The 23,773-nt window shown below is 47.4% G+C and overlaps 3 protein-coding genes across 8 annotated transcripts; 2 read left to right on the forward strand and 1 right to left on the reverse strand.

The window, feature by feature from the left end:
* TCEANC2 (transcription elongation factor A N-terminal and central domain containing 2) lies at positions 1 to 5,450 on the reverse strand. Its single transcript, XM_059853781.1, has 4 exons — positions 5,240 to 5,450; positions 4,110 to 4,251; positions 2,686 to 2,879; positions 1 to 954 (listed from the first exon to the last, which is right to left on the reverse strand). Exons 1-4 carry the CDS (start codon positions 5,339 to 5,341, stop codon positions 766 to 768), a joined length of 627 nt encoding a protein of 208 aa, XP_059709764.1. The 5' UTR covers positions 5,342 to 5,450; the 3' UTR covers positions 1 to 765.
* A 163-nt stretch (positions 5,451 to 5,613) lies between these two features.
* On the forward strand, positions 5,614 to 13,747 carry TMEM59 (transmembrane protein 59). Of its 2 annotated transcripts, none has more exons than XM_059853769.1 (8): positions 5,614 to 5,844; positions 7,844 to 7,949; positions 10,052 to 10,146; positions 10,347 to 10,499; positions 10,773 to 10,860; positions 11,173 to 11,254; positions 11,968 to 12,076; positions 12,781 to 13,747. In XM_059853769.1, the coding sequence occupies exons 1-8, from the start codon at positions 5,656 to 5,658 to the stop codon at positions 12,934 to 12,936; spliced, it is 978 nt and encodes a 325-aa protein (XP_059709752.1). In that variant the 5' UTR covers positions 5,614 to 5,655; the 3' UTR covers positions 12,937 to 13,747. The 2 variants fall into 2 exon arrangements, with proteins under 2 accessions (XP_059709752.1, XP_059709751.1); XM_059853768.1 differs by having other exon boundaries at positions 5,615 to 5,844; positions 11,170 to 11,254.
* A 1,491-nt stretch (positions 13,748 to 15,238) lies between these two features.
* Positions 15,239 to 23,012, forward strand: LDLRAD1 (low density lipoprotein receptor class A domain containing 1). Of its 5 annotated transcripts, none has more exons than XM_059853775.1 (6): positions 15,299 to 15,478; positions 18,162 to 18,219; positions 19,770 to 19,925; positions 20,251 to 20,388; positions 20,886 to 21,014; positions 21,688 to 23,012. In XM_059853775.1, the coding sequence occupies exons 1-6, from the start codon at positions 15,359 to 15,361 to the stop codon at positions 21,831 to 21,833; spliced, it is 747 nt and encodes a 248-aa protein (XP_059709758.1). In that variant the 5' UTR covers positions 15,299 to 15,358; the 3' UTR covers positions 21,834 to 23,012. The 5 variants fall into 5 exon arrangements, with proteins under 5 accessions (XP_059709762.1, XP_059709758.1, XP_059709760.1 ...); XM_059853777.1 differs by lacking the exon at positions 15,299 to 15,478 and adding an exon at positions 17,516 to 17,771; XM_059853778.1 differs by lacking the exon at positions 15,299 to 15,478 and adding an exon at positions 17,521 to 17,771 and having other exon boundaries at positions 18,162 to 18,216.
* The last annotated feature ends 761 nt before the right edge of the window (positions 23,013 to 23,773 follow it).

Genomic DNA, 23,773 nt, shown 5'->3' on the forward strand with positions numbered 1-23,773 from the left:
TTTAAAAGGAGTATTTGGTTTTATTTAGATAATTCATGGCAAGTTTTTTTTCACATTACAGTAAAAACAATCACCATGTTTACATCATGAGTGAGGTTTGGAAGGCTGAACGAGCTGCTCCTTGAGCAGCAGAGGCATTAAACAGCACCTTTACCCTGGGGCTTTAGAAAGTGCCCCAAATCACAGAATGACTGAGAGGATGGAAGTACTGAAATTCATTTTACATCCAGCTCTGGAATGTGATTTCCCCTTGCAGCAAGGGGAAATCACCTTGGCAAAACAGCTCTTGCCACAGGCCGGGCCCAGCTGCAGCAGACATGGCTGATTTAGGGCAAACTAGAGTTTGCAATTATCCCCCAGGAATCCCCTCCCATGGACCAATTACCCATAATTACCAGTATTTCCAGCCAGCACAGCACAGAGCTGCTCCTTTAAAAGGGTTATTCAGCTGAATACACCTGAAGATCCACACCAGGGATCGAGCTAAACTGAGTACAACAAACGGGCACAAGAGAGAAACAGGTGAGTCAGCAAGGATGGAAAATACACAGAAGAGTGGAAGAAACTTTCCTTACAACAAGCCCACATGGATTTCCAGCAAGTCAGAGTTACAGCACCCATTCCATCATTGGTTCTTCCTTCCAGCAGCCCTGTTGGTGGAGCGCTGCCAGGGAGTCACCCAGTCAGCCCTCACCGCAGGGAAGGCTCCCAGTTCCATGGAGATGCAGGCACAGCAAGTTCTCCCTCGGGATCAAGCACAACTCCTCACTTTTTATGGCTCTGCACAAAGGCAGGGACAGGGAGCGTGCCATCCTTGACTGCTGCTCGGGTCTGGGGTTTGTGCTTTAATGAGAAGACAAGGGCTCGCACGGCCCGGCGATACGGAGCGCTAATGAGGCGGGAGCAGAGATGAAAAGCTTCGCGCTCAATATTTTCAGCCAGTGGGTGATCAATCTGAAAACAGCAAAGTATAAAATTAGATCTTTACATTTAATAAGGAGGCCAGCTGATTGAAATTGGAGTTTGGTGCCTTTCAGTGTTTCTTCATTAATCAGCTTAGATTCAAGGAAATCTGCTTCCCATCACAAGTGTAACAGGAAGAGCAATTTAATTCCACCCTAGCAATTAAGGGACAAGGCAGCGTGGTCAGTGGCAGGGAACATATCCCCACCTCCAGCTGGGTGGCAGTACTTTGCCATCACAACAGGAAACTAATCTGTGACAAGCTTTGGGTATCAAGCTCACTGCAATTATAAGCTATGCTGTAGTGTCTCCATAAAGCTCACTTTTGATCTGGCTGATATAAGGTACCTTGGATACTATTTTAAACTTGATTCCAACAGCAACTCTAAGACATGCCAAACACTTGGCAGCTCTGCCTGCTGCTATAAAGGGAAATGTGGGATCTCTGTCTCTAGAAGGAGGTGTAATTAAGAATGCAGAAAAGGGATTTGCTAAATGTTAATTATGTAGTTATTGCTTCAACATGTGCCAAAACCTGTAATTCAGCACAGTTTAGGAAGAAATCCCCCACCCTTCAAGAAATGCTTTTAATTTCACTTCTGCCTTTTGTGATGGGGAATCTTCCATGCATTGCCTGCAGGAGATTCCAGTGAGCTAAGTGGTACTCCTGCAAGTTCTTCACCACACAAGTTTTGCCACCCATCACTAAAAAGCCCCTTGGATCCCCTCAGTCCCACCTTCCCTTTTCTCTTTTGACACCTCTCAGGTGTCAGTGCAGCAGCTGTGGTTCCCCTGCCTTTATAAGCAATTCACCTGCTGGGACCTCTGCTTGCACATGTGGTGGCTGCAGGTGTTTTCAGGTGAGTCCTGTTCAGAAGCAATTCTGCTTTACCCAATTCTACTCATTTTAGGGTGGTACCAGAATCTTTATGTTCCACAGATTAAGACTTTACTGCCACTATAATCACCATGCATAGCTGTGCTTTCTAAGAACTAAGCTTGACTCACCAAAGGTGAGCTCCCACCTTTCTGAGGCATTCCTACAGTGAACTATCCTTCTGTGCTGCCCCAGACTGGAAGCTGGAGAGCTTGTTCTCACAGCTAGCAAACACACAACTTTCAAACTCTTGAATGTTTATCACTTGACTTGTTATTGAAAGGATAATTAATGAATAAATTGAAAAGTAGAATTATTATGGCATTTCATAGACCAAGCAAACTAGTTATTAAGCCTTACAGCAGAGCTTTGTTCATTTAGTTAAACATACCTGAGGGATCTGGTATTTATCACCACTTTATATACTGTCAACCTTGCCTCTCTCTTTTTGCTATAGATTTAAATTTACAAATATTTAATTAGGAAACACCCAAAAAGTCCCACTGTTGCTTTCATAGCTGTTTAGTAGGAAAAGCTTCATCTTCTATTAATTTCCTCCTTGTACAGCCCAAGTGCAGCGGCCACACAAGTAATCTGTTGACAGGTTATGGAAATGACAACACTCACAATTAGCAGGTTCCCTTGGTTAACAACCAAAAAACATTATCTACCTTGCAAATGAAGTTACTCATAAATAGGGATGTGCTGTGAATCCCTAAAAATAGGAACAGATCACCTGGTCTAGTCCCCACTCAGCAGGCAGGACCAGCTTGGCTGGAAAAGGTTTCACTTGTTCCCACCAGAGGGAATTTTTGGAGCCACAGGCAAGTGGCTCTGAGCTGTACCTCTAATTCCAGGGCTTCACTGAGCAGCTTCCGAGCGTTCTTCCTGAACGCCTCGGTCCTGGGGTCACTCCTGACCTCGATGGAGGGCCTGTTGGAGTGCTCCCTGATGAAGCTCCTCCACTCCCTGAAGATGTCCTTGGCCAGGCTGGACACCTCTGGCTCGGGGTGTTTGCGCATCTTGTTCACCGTGTGACCTGGGAAACAGAACGGCTCCTGTGGGACTGGCAGCTGGGGAAGGTACAGCTGGCACCCATCATCGTGCTAAAGCAGCCACACACCTTCCTGACTCAGTCTCAGCAAAACCACCAAAGCATTGACACAAACATAAATACAAAATGACCAGGATTTAAGCGTGGAGCTTGAGCAATTAGTAAGGAATTGCGAAAATCACCTTCCCAAGTCACCCAGGTGTGGAGTGACACTTATTTAACACAGGCTACGCTAGCTGTTTACACTGATCCTGGATCTGGTGAAGGTGTTTAGCTTGGCCTACAAAAAGTGCTGGTTTTTAGCTGGGAACCCCTTTAAGGAAGCAGATGTAGCTGGTGATGGCTGTAGCATTTAAACATGGGAACCACGATGACTCCAAGCAGAATGTTTCCCATCCAGAGGGCCTGGCAGCGCAGAAGAGGCTTTCCCCTGCAAGGAGACAAAAGGGACCTTCCTGCTTCCAGAGGGGTGTTTTTCCCTGGCCAGGAGCGCTGTCGGCCAGGAGATGTCACTGTTAAGCTTCAGTGCCTCTGCCAGGCCGGCGCTATTCAGGCAGGAAAAATCCCCAGAAAAATCCCGGGAAAAGCCTGAATAAGCTGAACATGGCAAATGGAATGACAGATCAGAAGGATGGGGAAAGGGGCGCATTGCAGCTCCTTTTCCAGGGCTCTGTGAACAGAGATCCGGCTGCTCCGATGGCAAACAAAGGCCGGGATGCTCTCCCTGTTCGGGAAAGGCAGGGACCATGAGGTCACCATTATCCCTCCCCCAAGCCCTGTGGAGAAGAGGCGGGGATGGGGCTGTGCCATTCGCATGGAACTGCCCATCTGCTGGGGATTGCTCAGCGTGAGGATGCAGGAAGCAGTTCTGGGCCACTCACTCTGAGGAGATTTTCTCACACCTTCAGGGGATTCAGCCAAATCAGATAAATGAGCACTGACAGCAGGAGAAGGAATAAATCACAGAGTTACCACGGAGAGCTCTTCAAAATTCTGACCTCAAAAGGGGTGATGCAGTATTTCCTGGGAGGAATCAGAGGACAGCTGACTTTTTTCTGAACAAGCTGTGCAAACTGCAGGCTTGATATCAACAATATTTCATTGGCAGCAATTTCCTCATTTCTTAAAAAGCTTCCAGACTAATCTCTAGTGCACTGACAAGCCAAGCAGACACAAGACAGCCTAATATTCACAGTTTAGATAGACCAGATGTACCTATTTTAGTGGAAAGTAACACTTCCTTGGAAGGTATCTTCTTCTTCAGCTCCTCCAAAGCTTCCATCAGGTTCTCTTTTGGTTGCCCAGGAAGCTCAAGTATAGACTTCCATCGTTTTATGTCTTCCACAACCACAACTCTCTGGGAAAGAGAAAAGCTCCTTATGAAAGTGGAATATTATGATAAGAAAGGACACCATCTTCATCTCAGCTAATGGGGCTGTTATCAATACATGAATTATTGATCATGGCACAGAATGTATGATGGGTACTTGCTTGGAATTAGAAAACTCCTGCCAATCAAGGCTGAAGTAACCAGCAAACAAAGTGAGAGGCTTTCACCCCGGTCTGCCAAAGTCTGGGAACATAACAGCAAACTCCTCCTAGAGGTGTTCTGAATTAAAGGAATCCATTGTTTCTAAATAGGAAAAGGGATTAAGAGGGAGGTGGCTGATTATCCTGAGAATCCAGCTCAGATTGACTTCAGAAGTAAAACAATGCCAGCAAGGTGAGAACCAGAGCATTAGGGAACACGAATGCAGACCTGGATACACTGCACAGCTGCAGTGTTTTTCACTGGCTTTGCCAAGGACCTTGACAGAGCAGACTGCAAACAATGCAAGTCTCATATTTTGGGTGTGAAGCATCTTATCCAGCAGTGGTCAGACAACTGCAGTGCTTTATGCACCATTCTTTTGATTTTTGCCACACTTGATGAACTTTTGGTACAGCAAATGTTTTGCTGTTGTGTGTCACAAGCAGGTGACCAAGAGGGGTTCAGCTCTCGCGCAGGTCTCACGCACGACATCCATGAAATGAACGGAAGGGTTTTCCTTGCTGGAAAGGGATGAGAGCCAGCTGGAAATACTGGGGCTGGCGGTGTCACCGGGCTGTCCTCGAATCGTGTTCCCTGCCTGACGCTGCACCACGCCGAGTTATAACCCACGGAACCCTTTCTAAGGCAGCAGAGCCCTCTGCACCTGTATAACCACCTCCCTGTTCGGATCCCACCGCAGCGCTGCACAGATTTCCGTGCAGAACCGCTGTCCACACACCGCCGCTCCCCCGCCGCCCCGCCCGTGCCGCGGGAGGCCGGGCCGGGTCCCCGCTCCCTCCCACCGGTGACCTGCCTTGAGAGACTCGAGGGTGACCTGCCGGCAGACGCGGGGTTCGGGCGCGGCCCGGCGGGGGCTCTGCGGGCCGCGGGGGCAGCGTACCACGAACCGATCCATGTTCGCCTCTGCCGCCTTCCCTCACGGAAGCCGCCAAGGCGGCCCCGCCATTTCCGCCCGGTAGTTCCCTCCAGGGGCGAGGCCCTATAGGAGGGCCGGGGATACCCCGCGGCGTGGACTACATTTCCCAGCAGGTCTCGCGCGGGAGACGCTGCCGCTGCCCCGCCTGTTCCGCATGGTAGTTTCCGCCGGGGGAGGCTCTATGGAATGGGTGGGGATGCCCCGCGGCGCGGACTACATCTCCCAGTAAGCTCCGTGAGGGGCGCATCTCGCGAGAGGCTGCTGGTGGCCGCTGCCGGGGCGGAGGAGCGAAGATGGCGGTGCGGCGGGGAGGCCTCGCCGTCCTCCTCCTGCTCCTGCCGCTGTTCTTGGTGATCCAGGCAGGAGCCGCCTCGGGACAGCTCCCCGCTGCCTCCTCTGAGGCCTTCGACTCCGTGTTGGGCAACACGGCATCGTGTCACCGCGCCTGCCAGCTGACCTACCCCCTGCACACCTACCCCAAGGTACGGGCGGGCCCTTCCCCGCACCTGCGCCGCTGCCCTCCGCCTCCCCCGGGGCTGGCACGGCCCTTCCTCTGCCCCTCTGCCCCTGCAGCTCCGTCTCTTCTCTAAAACAGATACTTCGTTATGTAAATAGATGGCTAGGCTGCCGTTTGCCAGTGAAGCGCTGTTGTCAAAGTACAGCTTTGTCAGTGCTGGGGCTTTTGTGGGTTTGGGGTGTTTGGCCGCTCTTTTTTTTTTCTTCTGTTCTTAAAAAGGCAGCTGTAATTTGGCTTGGGCTGCTCCATGTTTTGGGCAGTGCTGTGTTCGTGGCAGGGCAGAGATCCTGAGTCAGGGTGCCTGTTTGGCACTTGGATGTTGAAGGGTGAAGCATAAATGATGACAAACAAGTAGCTCGTTAGAGCCTTCATGGGAACTTTTTATCTCATGATAAAACACTAAAATTGTGTCTGATAGGAATTTAATTTCATCCCCCAGGGTTTGCTGTTGGTTCATGCTTGCACGCCTTTAACTACAGACTTAAATTTGGAAAATCCGAGATCACAAATCTCATAATCCTTGTTCTTTGTTGGCAATAAACTTCATTATCAGCTGCAGCTTTGTAGCAGGTGGAACTCTTACCCTGTATTTGGGATTTCACAGGAAGGCAGCAGGCAGGAACAGTGCCAGGATCAGGTAACAGGGCTTTGTCTGCTTCCCCATGGAATTCTGTTGGGTTTTGTAGCTGGAAAGTAACAGGGAGTTGTGTGGAATATGAGTAAATTTACACAGTTTGTTTTGGTATATTGCAGTTTTGAATTTTGTTACTTTACTTTTTGAATAAGAGTTTTGTCATGTGTTGTTGGAGCTGTTCACTAATACAGTCACATCTTTTACATTTAGTGTTTGTTCTGTTTGTCACAAAACTGCTGGTGGAATTGAAAGAAATGTGTTTTAGTTGTGAGTGGAAAATAAGACAAACTTCACTGAGACTGTGATGGAAATATATCTGTACAGCTCATTTATCTGGATATCAAATTACAAAACATTTTCTGCTCCACCACCACCCACCTTGTAAGTGTTGGATTTGAGTTTTAGTTTATATTTATAATTTAGATTCGAGTTTTAGTTTATATTAATAATTTTCTACCCTTGTGCCTTTAAAGCAGATGAGCTCATGGTCTCAGCTACAACGCCAGGTCATTTACAGCAGGTTGTACAAGAGGTGTGGTGTGTTTGGTTGTTGTTAAATTAATTCAGGGCCTGTTTTGCACCTGTGCAATTTGAGTGGCTGCTGGCTTTGAAGTTCTGATTCATGGGTCAGTGGCAGGGTGTGGTCAGTGGGACACTCCTGTCACAGAGGCTTTAATTCACATCCATCCCCCTGGAGCTGTGGACAGAAGAAATACTAGGTGTAGGATTTCTGTGTTTGCCTGATTTTAATAGTTGGCAGTGGGGAAGCACTTTTGCCCTTCAGTTCAATATAATAAATAAACATTTTGTGTTTGTGGAGCTGGCAGTAACCAGGATGCTGTGTAGCACATCAGAAAATAATCTCTTTTTCTGATAGTTCTGTTGTGGCTCTGATTAGAATAATTAATCTGTTTAGACACATTGTATTCTGCTGTCAAAATGAGAGGATTTTGGTCCTTTTCTGCTGGGTCTTACCGTTTAAGTTCTGAGAATAACCCTACGAAGAGTAGGAAGTCTCCAAACATCAATAAATCTTTTTCAGCACTGTCTTAATTTCAAACACAACACTTTCTAAAAGATTCATTTTGCTTGTGAGTTGTGGGTCTGGAATTCCAAAGCATCATTTGCTGCTCCAGGTTTTCAGATCAATCCATGGGTTGTCAGTGCTGCTTGGTTCATTGCCGCCCATCCCGTTCCACACTGAGCTGGGCTGTACCTCTGGTGGAGGGAAGGAGGACAAAAACACCCAACCAAACAACAAAAATAAGTTGGTTTTCTGAGGATTTGTTGTGGACTGGAGGTTTGCAAGCGTGTCCTTGTGCCTCCCCAGGAAGAGGAGCTGTACGCCTGCCAGCGCGGCTGCCGACTCTTCTCCATCTGCCAGTTCGTGGACGACGGCGCCGATCTGAATCGCACCAAGCAGGAGTGTGACTCTGGTGAGCCCTGCAGCATCCCCTCGGCTGAGCACACAGTGCAGGGCACAGCTGCAGGGTCTGAAAGGGTGCTCTTGAGTTGGTGGCACCCTTTCAGGGGTTTTGGGTTTGTTTAACGGCTTCTTGAAGTCCATATACAGGACATACAAAAAAAGCCTTACGGGAAGGTTGTTGTCTGTGAATTTCTCCTCAGTGTTGCTGTTTTCCTGAATTTCTCAAGTATCATCAGTGTCTGTAAATAAAGAAATAGTGCATTTTACTATAAACAGTTTGGCATAGAAAACACAAAATGCCTGGGGGGAAATCCAGGCAAATAACACTTGTCTATTAATAATTCCCTGTGACAATCAGTCCCGTTTGCCATTCCTGACAAATTTATATATAGAAGTGAATTGTTCAGTGGAGCAAGAGCACAGATCTCACTGTGCCTTGTAACTTGTGGTCTGGCCTACATCCTAAGCTTTTCCTGCAGCTAACCCCTTGGGAATGAGGTACAGCTTTGTTTGGAATAGGCCTTTAAGTCCTGGTTAAATTCTCTCAGGCTATCTGTGTTAGAGCAAAGATTTAACAGTGAAGATGAAATATAAAATTATTTCAGTTGGGGAAGACCTTTAAGGTCATCAAGTCCAACCATTCCCCCAGCACTGCCAAGCCCACCATGTCCCCAAGTGCCACACCTTTATGTCCCTCCAGGGATTGTGTGTGATACAAGCCAATTAATAGTGGGTTTGGAATTGTATAGAACTTTGTTCCAATAATATTGAGGAAGCTGATTCACAGCTTTATTCAGAAAGGAAAGGTAGGAGCTCTCCACATTTACTACCAATACAGTGAAGCACGAGACCAGCACTCAGGGGAGGCTTTTGTCCTCTCAGTAGCTCCTGAAAGCAAGAGAGCTTGTGGCCAGCTCAGGTAGGGAAGCAGAAAGCTTGGCATGCAAAAATGCTAATGTGTTACAAAAGTGCAGTAAATACTCCAGAAATGGGCTAATGCTCCAGTCTGTCACACCGTGTAGCTGTGATACAGCCTGTCAGTGTAGTTGTCAAACCACACACGACAGAGTGCCATAAAGCAGGGTAATGTAGCAATAGAGCACATGCAGGGTAATGGAACAGTTGCTTATTTCTGGTTTAACTCTTCTTTCTGGGGCTGTTGTCTTTGCTGGCTTATGTTCTGTAATCTGCTGGTGGGTGCCCTGAGTGTTCTGTGCTTGGCAGATCCATCTTGGCTGCTCTGCTCAGTTCTGTCTCTGACTTGGTGGCAGTTGTAGCCTGGAATGGCTGCTCAGGTGCCATGAGCTGAGCACTCAAATATTTAGCTGCTGCTGCCATGCTTCCTGCCAGCTTCTTAGTCCTTATGATGGTCCATTTGTTCCTCTGGAAAACTGGGAGAGCTCCTGTCCTCTGTGTTGCTTTTTGTTTTGGTTCTAGTTCAGGTACTACTGAAGCACTGTCCACCTAAGCCTTAGAATAGTGCAGGAGAGCTGTGCCTGTGTATCATCTGCCTGATTTGTCCATGGGCAGAATAAACTAAATTATTCTCTCCAAATAATTTTGATTTCTTGTCTTTGTGATCTCTAGTGAGCAATTAATAGAAGCTCTCTCTAAAACAAAGAGTTAGCTTCATTTTTCTCAAGAAATTATTCCATAATACTTTCAGTGCAGTTTCTGTATTAGCAGGAAATGCTCCTTTGATTTTCCTGTGATACCATGGCTTCTGCTGTTACCTCAAAGAGATTTAATGGACTGATGGTCCCTCTGTTCTCTTTAGGATTCTATCTCTGTTCTCTGATGTTTTATGTGATATGTAGAAGAAAGCTATGGTGGTGGTGGGAGGATCAATGAGAGCTTGCATCCCTGAGCTCAGCCAGGGTAACACTGGTGATCATTTGCTCTGATAGCAGCCAGATTTCAACTCCCTGCTCTGTTGAAGTTCTGATTCTGTCATTAGACCTCAGAGCAAATGCTACCCTGGGATTGCCATGTCTTCCCCTGCAAATGGGATTGTCAACTGCTGCTTTGTTTCTGATCCAACTTACACTGAGAATGTTTTCTTAACTAAAAGGCAGAATTTATCATCTCATTTGGGGAACTTCTCCCTTGCAGCCTGTACTGAAGCATACTCCCAATCTGATGAACAATATGCTTGCCATCTTGGATGCCAGAACCAGTTGCCATTTGCTGAGTTAAGGCAAGAGCAAGTAAGTAGGTGACATGTTTTTCAAATACCACCTACTTGTTTCTGTTCAGTGTGTGTCTTCTCTTTTTAAAATTTCTTCAAATGGAAAATAAATCTTCCTAAGAACTGAAATCTAGACATGAGGTGAGGGGTTAGCAAGAATGTAACTGCTGTCCTTTTCAAGTGAAAACAAATGGAAAAATGTTGATGTTGTGCTTGCAGTTAATGTCCCTGATGCCACGAATTCATCTCCTCTTTCCTCTGACACTGGTGAGATCATTCTGGAGTGACATGATGGACTCAGCTCAGAGCTTCATAACATCCTCATGGACTTTCTACCTTCAAGCAGATGATGGCAAAATTGTCATATTCCAGGTGCTTCCTTTTTTCATTGAGGTTAAGGTGTCCTGGCTGCTGACTTCAACTCTGCTCTTCCAGCCAGAGAAAAAACTCTAGAGCACCATCAAAAGTGTTTAGTTTTTCCTAGTATTTCACTGCCTTTAGGGCCTTTTTAAAATTCAAACTTAAAAGAATGGCTCATGTCTTAAGGTTAATTTCTGTATTAATTTTGATAATTTACATTTTCAGAACTATCAAAACCAGTGAAAGCTTTCTAGCAGGATCTCCTAACTCCTTGCTTTGTTTTAGTCAAAGCCAGAAGTGCAGTATGTTCCACAGCTTGATCAGGACACTGGAGGAGATAAAAAAGGAGCCTTGTCCCTGAGTAAAACAGCCTGTAAGTTGTTTTTTGTGCTTTGGAAGAGTAAATGCAAATGTTCCCTGTCATGCAAATTTAAAAAATGTCATTGCAGGTGGCAAATGAAAGCAAATTTTTAGAAAGCTGCAATATAATTATTTACTGTGCAGGGAGCACTGCGTACACTTGGCAAAGCGCGGTAGAAACAAGCTCTGCTCACATGGAAGCCTGCAGGCTGGGGCTGCTTTAAAAGCTTCCCTCTGTGCTGTCTGTGCAGACCAAGTGTGTGGGGTGTGGGTTTTCCCTTCCCTTGCTCTCGTGCCCTCTGTTTGTGCTGTTGTGCCTCAGCAGACGGACGTCCGGGCAGCTCGCAGACCTTCCGGGGGCTCTTCGAGGAGCGAGCCAGCGACAGCTTCTTCAAGTGTCTCTCCATGTGAGTGTGTCCTGAGCTGGCTCTGCCCACTGGGGAGGGTGAAGGCCTTTCCTCTGGGTGTGCAGCCCGTGGGAGGTCTCAAGGTCTCCAAGTCTGTAGGCTCAGGATGCACAGCATCAAGGTTTTCTATCTGCCATAAGTGCTGTGCTGGCCCCGTGTTTTCTGCATGCTGTCCTGCCAACTTTGATTTTTCCTTTCCATTTCAAGTGAAGAACATATTGATAATTTCCTGCACTGTTTTTTGAGTGTGTTCTGGGAACTGTTTAATCAATACTGTGTTTTGCCTGTTCATTAGCTCTGAATGTGTTTTAGGGCAAAGCACTTTGTTTTGGGATTGTGTTATGTAGCACACTGGTGTGTCTTGTTTCCAGGCTGAAAATACTCAGTATGTATTTGTTAAAGCTTTTTTACTTTCTCCTTAAAAGTTCCCACATGAAGGATCAGTGAGTTGTCCTGCAGATCCATAACAGAAAAATCTGGCTTTAAATCTGTAAACAAGAGCATTCTTAGGGCCCCATAACAGAACGCTGCAAGTTTTTTGTGATATCAAACGGGCATTAGAGTACACAGGAGTCTGCAGTGGACTGTGTAGCTGGAAGGGCCAGAGACTAATGAATTGGCAGGAAAGGCAGTCAGAAATGAGCCAAACTTTTTTAGAGGTCCATTGTCTTGTATTCACTCTATGAAATCTATCAACATTCTTGTCGTTTCAGAAATTCCAGTTGGATTTTAACCACTACACTCGTCCTGTCAGTGCTGGTGCTGCTCTGGATTTGTTGTGCAACTGTAGCTACTGCTGTAGAGCAGTATGTTCCATCTGAGGTACTGCATTTCATAACTACAGTATTTGGAGTTTATTCATTATATTGCTTTTATGTTACAGCTGTCCAGAGACTAAGAAATATTTGGGGGAGGTTCAGTTAAGGAGGGTTTTCTTACTTTGCATTGTGGATGACAAACCAATTTTGTTTATTTAAATGATGGTTTTATAGCTGAGCATTCTTGCTCATTCCTGTGGCTCACAGGAGCTCTGAGCCTTATTCAGACACGATTTCTTTTGGTTGTACTATATTGCACTCTCAACAACCTTCAGGGTGCTCTGAACAAATGGAGGCTGAGTCTCATTTCTCTGGGAATGAAGCTATTCCAAGGGCTGGGTGGTGTAGGGGGGACCCAGGATGGGTTTAATGCAGGAGGATCAGTGGTGAGAACAGTGACAGCAGTTACTGGTGATATGTATGAGTGCAGAGTCTGATGGAGGGGAACAGGCACTCTCCCAGTGCCCAGAGAGTCCTGACTCAGTCTTAGCACACCAAAGGAGCTGCTGCACAAACACTGTATCTTTCCTTGTTCTGGAAGATTTCATACATTTCTTCTGGATGCTAGCTCAGCCCTGAATTTCAGATGTTACAGAAAGCCTTGTGTTGCAGGGCTGCAGCCATCAGAACCTGGAATGCAGCTGCATAATGAAATTCATTTTATTCACAATATGGAGAGTCTTTAAGTTCCTTGTTTAAATGTTTCAGAAGCTGAGCATCTATGGAGATTTGGAATACATGAATGAGCAAAAACTCAACAGATACCCACCCTCTGCACTTGTTGTGGTTAGATGCAAGACTGAGGAACACGAAGAAGCAGGACCTCTTCCTACAAAAGTCAATCTGGATCAATCTGCAATTTAAATCCCTTGGATCCGATAGACTGAATTCTAACAGAGCTAGAAACTCCTGATTGATTGTGGTGGTTCTTCAGATGAGAAGCTTAGCAGCCAGTCTTTAAATGCAAATAAAGTTGCAAAATCAACAAATGTCATGGGATTTTGTTTTCAGCTAGTAGAGAAGATTCAGACATTCAGACATGAATTTGTTTGTTTCCAGGTATAATCACTTTTCACTGGTGTTTGCTATTGTGTCTTTTTGCTTACAGAAGTTGTAAGCATGCTTTCCATACTTCTGCCAGGACACTTTCAGACTTACTTGTGTGTTCTAGGATGTAATGTGTACAGTCAGAGTTAGCTTTGTAAAGGTATAAGACATTTTAAGTAGGCAGGACATGCCTTTCTAGTGTTGCACTTTCTGTTGTAGTTAAGAGAAAATATTATAAAATTATCTGCTGAATTTTTTTGTACTTGTTAATGTCCATGCACAAACAACCCTGTCTTCAAAAACAGAAATATATTTTTTCTACAGTGTGGTAATATTCAAGGTGGAAAGCATTTGTGAGGTACTGTAAGCTAGAGCTCAGCTTGTGAAAGATGGAAATGTGTTAAAATTTACAGACATATCCCTTCACATGCAGAACATTACATGGTCAGTTATTTTGTCAATCTTTAGCCTTTAAGTCTTAAATTGCTTGTAAAGTTAGCACCTGTGTTTTCTGAAAACTTCTACTTTCTGTTCTTGATTAACTATTCTGGTCTTGTAACTTCATTTACAGAAACAAGTTGATTCCTGAGAAATGAGAGCAGACAAATAAAATTGACTGTATAGAAAATGTTGACTATATAGCTTTTTGCTATGGTTAATTATTGACCACAACAGGCTCCGTGTGAAAGCCTGTCTGTAGCCTTCCTCTCATGGGCAACGTGACCTGATTTTGCTGTGATTCACTAACACAGCAACAATGAACAATGTCCCTCATGTCTAACCTATTTTTTGTGGATCTTATTATATGCTGGTTCCCACAGTGTTGGCAGGTTGGGGGTGTTGGTGATTTATTTTAGGGTGTCTGAGTGAATGCTGTCTAGAATGCACAGTCTTCAACTCACTGTCATTTTTTTGTTGATTAGACAGAATTCCCTCAAAGGTTTAAAAAAATGTAATGAAGAACTGTGGAGATTCTGGGAGATACAGTGATATATTCCCCCACTGAAACCTGGCTCAGGGGTCATTCCCAGCTTGTCTGTGAGCAAGTGGTTGTGTGAGTGCAGCTGATGGAGCCTTTCAGGAATGTGCAGAGCCCAGCCCAGCAGGGTGGCTGTCAGGAGCTTTCAGGTCGTTGAGGATGTCTGTTTTAAGCAGGTTTCCATCAGCCTGCAGGAACTGCAATCTCAGCTCTTAAATTCTAGGTACCTCTTCACGCTGAACTCTTCAGTGGGACAGCCCAGAGCTTTGGGTGCCAGCAGCCTTGCCCTCTGTGTAGGTGCCATTGCAGGGGCCTTGCTGTGGGAGGGGACAGGGTGGTGTTTGGGGACACTGCTCAGGGGGCAGGGACAGGAGCTGCCTGTGTCTCTGATGCTCCGTTTCTGCTGGCTTAGGCAAAGCCCGGCACGGCCCCGCTCTGCTGGGGATGCCCGAGCTCACTGTGGTCTGTGCAACCCTGCTCAGCAATCACTGCCACTGCTGGCTTTACTTCAGGGATTAGTGCCCATCTTAGCACTCTGCTGTTTGGGATTTCCAGAAGGGACTGCAGCAATCCCCATTTTCCTAACTGAATAGCTTATGGAAATGTTTGCAAGTCTGCTTAAATGTTTTCCTGTACCAATACACGTGGTTACAGAGGGAGCAGCTCTCTGCATATGTGGCTCTTTGCCTGTTCCAGCACGGACAGTACAACCTCTGTTAGGCTGATGACTTGATTTCACAAAACTTTCTCGTCAAAACTCCATTGCTTACAGCCCTGGGCTGGAGTTAAGCAAACAACTTGTGCTTTCATTTGGTGTTTTGTCTTTTGTTTGCTGTTTAATGGCATTTCAGCTGAGTGATCTGTGCAGTGCAGCCAGTGATTCAGCAATGTGCTCTTGGGTCACAGAGAGCTCTGTGCCTGTGGCACTCTGGCACTTGGCACTGCTGTATCCAGAGCGAGCCAGAGCCTGAGGAATTCGGTGAGTGTTGTACTTGTAAACTTGTCAAAAGATCTTCCCTCAGTAAAATCAGATAATAGCAAGTAATGGAACTGTTTCTCAAGATTTCTAATCTAAATGGACTCTTTAAGCTGTCTTGGCATTTGGCTTTGCAAAATGTCATTTCCTATTCAATTTTGTTAAATGTTTGACTTACTGACATCTCCCTTTTCAGAGGCTGCAATTTGGGTTTGATCTCTGCTCAAAACCACTGTTTAAACGAAGGGCCTTAAATTATTGAAATTGCAGGAGGAAAGCATTTTATGTTCTCTTTAGGCACGTGTTCAACTGAACCTGCATCGGGTTTAGAATGGAATCATCTGGACACAAATGAGGTGACCCTCTTGAGTGTGTGCAATTTACTGCTGGCAGAAATAGCCCAGGTACATTTGGGGAAAACTGGGGAGTTTTTAGGTGCTAGAATTTACAATAACCTTCTGTCATACTGGATACACTGATATTTGTTGCCTCTTCAGCTTTTCTGATCTTTGAAATTTTTTATGTATTATTTTTTATACTTCAGAAGAGCTTGCTTATCTTTCTTACATTGCTGTCATGAACTCATTTTTCTGAACTCTAAGCAGTCTTTGATGTGGGGTAACTGCTCTGAAATCCAACTGCCTGGTTGGCTGTAGCTGAGCTTGATAATCCTGGCGCAGGAAACAGATGGTGGTAGATGTCAGGCTGTAGAATCATCGAGTTTTTTAGCTTGGAAAAGACCTCCAAGAATGAGTCCAACCATTTCCCCAGTACTGCCAATGCCACCAGTAACCCATGTCCCCAAGTGCCACATCCACGTGGCTTTAGGGGTAGTTACTCCACCACTGCCCTGGGCAGCCTGATCCAATGCCTGACAACTCTTCCAGTGAATAATTTTTATTTTTATTTTCTATCCAATCCAAACCTCCTCTGGTTCAATTTGAGGCTGTTTCCTCTTGTCCTGTTGCTTGTTAATTGGGAGAAGAGCCTGACCCCACCTGGCTCCAACCTCTTTTCAGGGAGTTACAGAGGGTGAGAAGCTCCCTCCTGAGCCTCCTTTTCTGCAGGCTGAGCCCTCCCGGCTCCCTCGGGTGTTTCTCATCACTCTTGTGCTCCAGAGCCTTCCCCAGCTCTGTTGTCCTCCTCTGGACATCTCTTACAGACATTTGTCCCCAGGGGTGGGCTGACTCCACATTTTAAACTCTTCACTGTAGGTTGTTTTGCAGGGTATGCACAGCTGGCCTGCTTTACCTGGCTCTTACATAGGGCTCTCAGCAAACTCCCAACCACCTAATAAGCTTTAGGAAGGCTCAAAATAGTCCTGAATCAAGTCTGATTAGAAACTGAGACTTCCTCTTTAAACAGCAAGGGATCCAGAATTCAAGATCTGCTCAGTCTGACATTTTTCCCCATTGCAGCAGCTGCCCAGACTTGCAGACTGTTTGCTACTTGGCATTGGATGTTTTCACCCAAGATCCTTCTTGAAACAGGAGAGTTTTCTACCACCACCCTCAGCAGTGATGTATTCCTGTGAGAAGCTTCTGGTTTGGACAAATTGGCTGCTGTGCTGAAGGAGGAGGTCCTGGAAGGCTGTGTTTAATTCTGGCTGGTCTGTGAGCACAGGGTTGGAGATGCCCTGGCCATGAGGAGTGTATTAACTCCGTGTAATTGGGGTGTTTTACGTGTGGGGATGGAGAGGGAAGTTGGAGCTGTAGCTGTTCCTCCATGTCAGGCATTCTGTGGTGCTTTGAGTCAGCTCAAGGCAATGCCAGCTCAGAGACAATCTGGCTGCCAGCCTCCCTTCCACAGCCCTGGTGGGACTGTCTTGCTTGGGGAGGAGTCATGGCCTGTGGGGTGGCAACAATTTGGGAGCACTTGAGTCCTCTGGACCCTCTTGCAAGAAGAACCCGGGCTCCTCAAAAACTTTATGCCTTTTCTTCTCACTACCTCCACGGAAAAGCTGCCTGCTCATGAAATTTCATCCTTGAAGCTGTAAAACTCCTCTCTGTGGGAGCTGTGCCAAGACCTGCAGCCAGTTTAGAAGGCTCCAATGTATTTGTAAGTTCATGTTTGCTGCAGGCTGAGCTGCTAAGCCTTCCTGCGAGCCTGGAAATTCAAGCACTCAAGTAAAAAAGGACCCTGGAGGATTTCCTGTGCCTGTGCTCATTGCCCAAGCAAGGAAGCTGTTCCAGATGGTTGTACCCTGCACAGCTCTCCTGAGATCTCATCATCTGGCAGGAGCCTGGGCTGGTGCTGCCACAAGGGCAGTGGCACAGCTCTGTCTTGGGAAGGAGGTGTGGAGACAGGAGACTTTCGTGAAGATGAGACTTTCATTTCCCTCATGCTTTAACTGTGAAGGGGTTTTCCAGGACCAGCATATGAGCTAGAGGTGAGTGCTTGTCTTCCAACGTGGCAGCAGGGCTTCAGCTCCCTGAATCTGTTTACTCTGCATTGTCTAATGCCCTGTTACGAAACCACGTTGGAGACAAGAAGAATGAGAGAGTTTGTTGTTGGCTTTCACTGAGGCTGGAGCAGAGGCTCAGCACTGCCCTGCCAGTCCCTCCTGCCTGTGAGGTGCTCTCCTTGCTCTCCTGCCTCTGTTGGGTTTGTATCCTGGTAACTTCACTTGTGCTCAGGTGCAGAGAACTCCCTGTGGTCCCTGGAGCTCTGGGAAGCATGAACAAAACTCACCCCCAGGTACAGTTCTTCACTGAAATCCTACACACAGCTGTTCCCTGAAGAGCATGGGTTCTTGCCTGTGCTGTTTGCCTGACCTCTTCATCACTGCTTTCTCTGAGATTCTGAGCTGTTTCTACTTACCTTGATGCAAAAGAGAAGTGTTGATATAAAGTGCTGGGCTTGGTGGGTGTTTGTTTTACAAATGGGTAATTAATTGAGGTTTAAAAAGGGATATGATTGATTGTTTAGGGAATTAAATGTGGGCCATGTTTGCACTGAGGCAATTTCTGCTTGTGTGTAACAATAATGGAGTACACGAGGTATTCCTGGGTAAGATGTGAGAACTAGAAAGGTGAAGTTTGTGTGGCTGTGGGATCCTGTAAATGCCTTTTATCCCTTTGCTTCCAGAGAAACGGTGATGTAGCTACTTTTGGTTCAACAGAGTCCTTCTCTGGAGAAAGAGGTAATGAGTAAAATGCAGAGTTCTATTATTAAAGTATAAATCAATGGAAACTATCAATGTAATATAAAATACAACCCCTATTTATGGTCTGTTTGGACTGATTTTCCCTCTTTTCTGTGTAGTAAAATGTCCAGACTATAAAGTTAATAAACTTCAGCTGTTCTGTGTTGGCCTGGAGCTGGCAGTCATATGTACAGTTGTATGATAAGTGATCCTCTCTGTCACAGAAAGGCTCACGATGAGCTTGCTGTGGCCTTTCCCTATGTCTTTATAGCCAAACTTGAGCAAATTTTGCCCATACTCTGAAGGATGAGGTGGGATCAAAGAGAACCAAATAGCAAGCCTGTAGTTCAGCTTGCAACATTTCATCAGCACCATTATTTTATACTCGAGTCTGTTTGTAATTGTTGTGCTTTGTAGTCAGAGGTGTTTTGTAGACACAGACATGCTGCAATTCACCATTTCTCTTCTGAGAATTCACCATTTCTCTTCTGAGCTGAAATCTTCTGTGTTTGGCTCCTGCTTGAGCATGACAGAGGGGGAGCTTGCTGGAATCAGGATCCTTTTGCTCTTGAGCAAAGGCTGCCCCTTCCCTTGAGTTTGAACACTTAAACAACTAAGTAAACACAAAGCACAGCTGAGACAAATTCTAACTTAAAAGTTCTTTAAGTTCCTGAAAGCTTTTAAAAATTCTAATTAAAGATTTTTAAGTTCAGATATGCCAAAATCAATTATACAGGCAGGATTGCCCTGAGTGACTGGTTACATGTTTCTGAGATGACCACGCTGCTATTTTTGGCTATTGGTCTGGGAAGATGAAGGAATGGAGGGAAATACCCTGTTGGTTTAGAGGCAGAGCTGCAGGTGCAGGTTGCTGAGGTGAGGGTGGGTGCCTCTCCCTGTGCTGCCATTGTCTTGCTGTGATTGTGGGTTTGGCCTTTAGCTTCTGCAGTTGGTTTGATTTATGTCCCTGACTTTCTGACAGCTGGAGTCCCTGAAGGTTGCTGTGCCCTGGAGATGTTGTTAGGGAGGGAAGGGGCAGCTCTTCAGTTCCTTCTCACCATTCTGGGCTGATAGTCCGGCCTCATTCCATGGGAGTGGGAGTCCTGGCTGGGGCAGAAAGCCTGAAGTGCTGTGAAATGAAATCTTACCTCGTGGGGAGTTTTGTTATGGGCTCTGGGAGGGCACCTTCCCCAGCCTCACACCAGCCTGCCCTGTGCTTCAGTGTCCCTGCTGTCCCACAGGGCTTTGGCCGTCATCCCCCTGCATCCGAGCCCACAGGATGAGCTCCATGGAGACACTGGGCTTGTGCCATTCCACCCCAGTGCTCTGTAGCAGCAGCACAAGCTCTTCCACACTGCCAGCAGCAAAATTCCCCACCAGGAGGTGTTTAATGGTGGAGTTTGGCTCTTTAAACTCAACTATCACCCCCTAACCCCCAGCAGCCCCCACGCAGAGACCCCAAAACACCAGCCTCGTGTCCCTGCACTGTTCCTCTCTGAAACACCCCAGACCCTTCCTCAGTCCCTCACTGTCTCTCTTGCCTCCCCCAGGCTGCTGCCATCCCTGTGGTGCCCGCTGCCACCCACGTGGTGCCCGCCCTGGCTGCACACAGAGGCACCTCTGCATCTCTGCCCTGGCACTGCTCGTCCTCACGGCCGCCGTGGCCTCGGGGGTGGCAGCCCTGGCACTCCTGCCACGGGCACCAGGTTGTATCCCCAGAGGATTGGTTTTTTTGGTAAGGGAGGCAGAAATGGTGCTGCATGAGCACAGCTGTACCAGCTTTGCTCAGCCCAAATGGCCAGCAGCCATTCCCTGCTCCACAGGGCTGGAATAACTCTGGGTAGCACTGTCATGCTTAAGACTACGGGTGTGGTTTCCAGACTCTGCCATGAACCTACCAGAAATTAATCCTGGCCCCTGGTTACTTCCAGAACAAAAAATTAATTTCAGAAACCCCCCTTTACTCCCCTTGATCTATTCCTCATATCACAAAAATGCTGGAAAATGAAGGAGTTCTTGCTTTCCCCACAGTGACCCGCCTCTGCACAGCCCCTAATAACAGGACAGGCTTCTTGTGTGACGATAGAGTGACTTGTGTCCCAGCCAGCTGGGTCTGTGACAGAGTCAGCAACTGCAGGAACGGAGAGGATGAGCAGGAGCAGCTCTGTGGTGAGTGGTTTTGTTGTGAGCATCCCCCCTGCACGGATCTTCCAGTTGTGAGACAGCAGCCAGGGTTCCTCTAACCTTGCTCTGTGCTTCTGGCTGCCTACAGGAGCAGGTAGGCCTGGTAGAGCCTTTGTGGGGCAGATGCTGAGAGATGGCACTGCCCAAAACCTAGCAGGAATGCCAGGAATTAAAGGCTCCAAGCTCATCTGATCTTCCTAGGGTTTTTTTTTAAACCATGTTGTAGTTTTCCTCCATCAGTGAAGCTGTATGCCTACATGGGTAATTTATTGTTCAGTCACCCTGGGGAAAAAAACTAAATAAAGCAGAAACCTGGGGCAGACTTGCTGTGTCCCACCACAGAGCTTCCCCATTTGGTCATGTTCCTTTGGTACTGCAGGGGAAGTGTCCTGGCAGCAGCCTTTGGTGCATGCCCCCCCCATTTGAGCCAGTGTGTGTGTGCCTGGGGGAGTTTAGCATGTCCTCTGTGTGTGCCCTTGCAGGTGACTTGCCCCAGAGCCTCCCAGGGTACCTGGTTTTCTACTGCAGCAGCCCCAGATCCTGGGTTTATGCTGACCAGAGGTGTAACGGGATGAACGACTGCGGGGACTGCTCTGACGAGACGTGGAGCTGTAAGTCTGTCTGCTGGCTCCTGCCTCTCTGCTGATGGGTTGTAACAGCTTCCACAGGTGTGGTGCTTGTGGATGCTGCTGGAAATGCCTGGAGGCTGGCACCCACAAAATAGCTGGGGTGAGGTGTGAGTGTGAGCCACACGGGCTCAGTCCCCCTGGCTGCCGAGGCTGCTGTGTCAAAGCCTGGTGGCACCTGAGAGAAGAAATGCTCTGTGCTTTGCTCCCAGTCCCAAAAATTGCTCTTCCTCCGTGGCTTGCTGATGTGGAGCAGTTTCATCAGGATGTGTGGCTGTTAGCAGTAACCATTCAAACTGGCCTTTGGCAGCTGGTCAGCAGATGGGTGGATCTCCGAGCCGTGCAGGAGCTGAGTCTTGCTAAAACGAGCAGCAGATTTGTTCTTAAGTCACCTTCATGGTTTTGGACAAAAAAAAAGGGGGGAAAATCACAGTTAGTTGTTCCCCCCAGGATGGCCTCTCTGCCATGAAGGTCATTGCAATGTCACAATCTGCTTGTGACAGCACCAAGCCAGTGTCTGCTTTGGTGGGCTCACAGTCACAGGGCTGTCACCAGCAGCTTTTCTGCTGGGGGATGAAAGGATTTTACCCATGGAAGGGAGGAGGGAGGGGGTGAGTGCAGCAGAAGCATTTCAGTTCCCTGTTTTCTGCCCTTCCAGGGGCCGCCTGCCCCCCGTGTGGGCAGGAGTGGTGGAGCTGCAGCCCCGTGCACTTCGAGTTCTGCTCCTGCATCCCCCGGAGGCTGTGCCGGGACGGCATCCAGCACTGCCGGGGCTGGTCCGACGAGTTCCTCTGCCCAGCCTGAATCCTGGTGCCCATCCCTGCTGGGGACAGCAGGGTGCTTCCCACACGTCACCCTGGAGCCTCGGGGTCCTGCCCTGCCACCTGCTTGGGAAGCTGCAGCCAAGCAAATCCTCCTCTCAGCGCAGTGACACCCAGCAGGGCCTGTGGCAGCCCTGGGCTGGACGCTGGCTGTGGGACAGCTGCCAGGAGTCCTGCCATGTCAAGGGGACACTTCCTTCGTGGGCAGCACTGGGCTGGGCTGGAGAGGCATCACCAGGCACGGCTGGCACAGCCCTGGGCCAGGGCTTCCTCCTCTCTGGACACCCTGGGGCAGGCGGCCCCCCGAGAGCTGCCCTGAGCAGCAGGAGCTGGGTGGGGTGAGGTGAACACAGCTCCATAGTCCTGATCTCCACTGGCAGCTCCTGTTTGTGCTCAGAACACGTCTGCAGGTGGCTTCAGCAGTGACTCTGAGGGCTCTGTGCTGACGCTCCTGGGACACTTCCTTGGGAATGCTGTGCTGGGGTGACACTGTGGGCTGTCACCTGAGCTGGGAGTGACAGCTGGGGAGCTGCTGCTCAGGCCACCTCCTGCTCTCTTCTCAAACCATGAAGGCCAACACAGGGAGTGTAATGGCTTGGAAAACTGGAGAAGTTTCAGGGCTTGGGGGGATAAATCATGTCCCTGTAACAGAGTAGCTGTCCCTGAGAGCTGGGGCAGGGAAGCAGCATGTAAATAACCTGCTCTTCACTCAGGGCTGTGCAGTTTTGCAGCAGCAGCAGGCTGAGAACAGCCATGGAGCTGGGATGGGTCTCTCTGAAGCTGGCAAAGCAAGGAGGAAAAGGAAGTGTCAGCCTTGGAGCAGAGAGCAGCAGAAAATCGAGTGCTGCTCCCAGCGTGGTGTGGGATGACACTGGATCTGTTTCCTCCTTGGTTTGTTCCTCTGCCAGCAGGGCACAGTCGGGCAGCCAAGCCTTCCAAGCAGTCCTCAGGATGTAGGTGTTGACATGACACTGAAATTTAAGAAAGATGAGGTTTTCTCTGCTCCTTTGAAAATATCATCTGTGTCTAAAACATCGAGGAAAACCCCACATTTACAGTGAGTACTCTTACTTTTCTAGGCCCAAAAAAATCCCATGAGGTGATCTTGTTCCCATTGCCACCTCAGGTCATAGATATTTAAAAATAAACCCTTGTTCACTCATTTCTTCTCAGTCCTGTGATCTGCAGCTCTGCCTGTCACTGTAACTCAGATCAATGGTGAATGTTGCTTCTAATTTGTCACTGGGATACAGCTGGAAATCTGAGAGATCTTTTTATAAATAGCTTACAGTATTGTGACTCACACTCTGCCTGCAATGAGATGGCAAAACTCTGCATGGGGGAATGTTAAAGCTCCTTTTACTCACCTGTCTCTCTCAAGGCCTGGCCAGGGTGCACAGCTTGTTTTCTCTGTGCCTGTAAAATGTCATCCTAGTGCAGTAAGGATTGAACTAATCAGCTGTTAAAAAAAAAAAAAAATGGTAACCCTCATGCTCAGCACAGGGCCCAGGTAAGGAGTTTGGTAAAATTAGGATTGGTAAAAAAATGTGCATCTGTCCATGGTCAGATCAGCATATCTCCAATGTGGAAGGGGTGGCCAAAATTCCGTGGTGGCAATTGCACCAGAAGCAGCTTGAGGGGGAAGATTGCACATCTTCCACCCCACTGAGCTACTGTTTTGAGTCACAATTTGTGCCATAATTTGTCTCAGCAAAGAGCTGATGTAGTTGTCAGGGGAAGGTATTAATAGCCTTGAGTTTCTGGGAAAAGAAATTAGGATTTCAGTGCAAGTGTGCCTGTTTTGTTTGTGTGTAGTCCTTTTTAGAGGAAAATTCAGCAGTAAGGAGAAGACAAAGGGGTTTTGTTCTTTGTGCATTTCTGAGCTGAAGTTCATTTTCTCGGCCTCTTCATGGTTTCCAAGGA

The sequence above is a fragment of the Haemorhous mexicanus genome, chromosome 9 (assembly GCF_027477595.1).
Source record: "Haemorhous mexicanus isolate bHaeMex1 chromosome 9, bHaeMex1.pri, whole genome shotgun sequence".
NCBI lineage: Eukaryota > Metazoa > Chordata > Aves > Passeriformes > Fringillidae > Haemorhous > Haemorhous mexicanus.

Excerpts from the sequence above, each read along its gene's own strand:
- TCEANC2 (XM_059853781.1), bottom strand. The coding sequence starts at position 5,341 with ATGGATCGGTTCGTGGTACGCTGCCCCCGCGGCCCGCAGAGCCCCCGC. Across the intron at positions 2,880-4,109 it reads GTTACTTTCCACTAAAATAG|GTCACACGGTGAACAAGATG; the intron begins GTACATCTGGTC and ends TCTGTTTCCCAG. Across the intron at positions 955-2,685 it reads GTGAAGCCCTGGAATTAGAG|ATTGATCACCCACTGGCTGA; the intron begins GTACAGCTCAGA and ends TGCTGTTTTCAG.
- TMEM59 (XM_059853768.1), top strand. The coding sequence starts at position 5,656 with ATGGCGGTGCGGCGGGGAGGCCTCGCCGTCCTCCTCCTGCTCCTGCCG. Across the intron at positions 7,950-10,051 it reads CAAGCAGGAGTGTGACTCTG|CCTGTACTGAAGCATACTCC; the intron begins GTGAGCCCTGCA and ends TCTCCCTTGCAG. Across the intron at positions 12,077-12,780 it reads AGCAGTATGTTCCATCTGAG|AAGCTGAGCATCTATGGAGA; the intron begins GTACTGCATTTC and ends TAAATGTTTCAG.
- LDLRAD1 (XM_059853775.1), top strand. The coding sequence starts at position 15,359 with ATGTTCTCTTTAGGCACGTGTTCAACTGAACCTGCATCGGGTTTAGAA. Across the intron at positions 18,220-19,769 it reads CTTCTCTGGAGAAAGAGGTA|GCTGCTGCCATCCCTGTGGT; the intron begins ATGAGTAAAATG and ends TGCCTCCCCCAG. Across the intron at positions 19,926-20,250 it reads ACTCCTGCCACGGGCACCAG|TGACCCGCCTCTGCACAGCC; the intron begins GTTGTATCCCCA and ends CTTTCCCCACAG.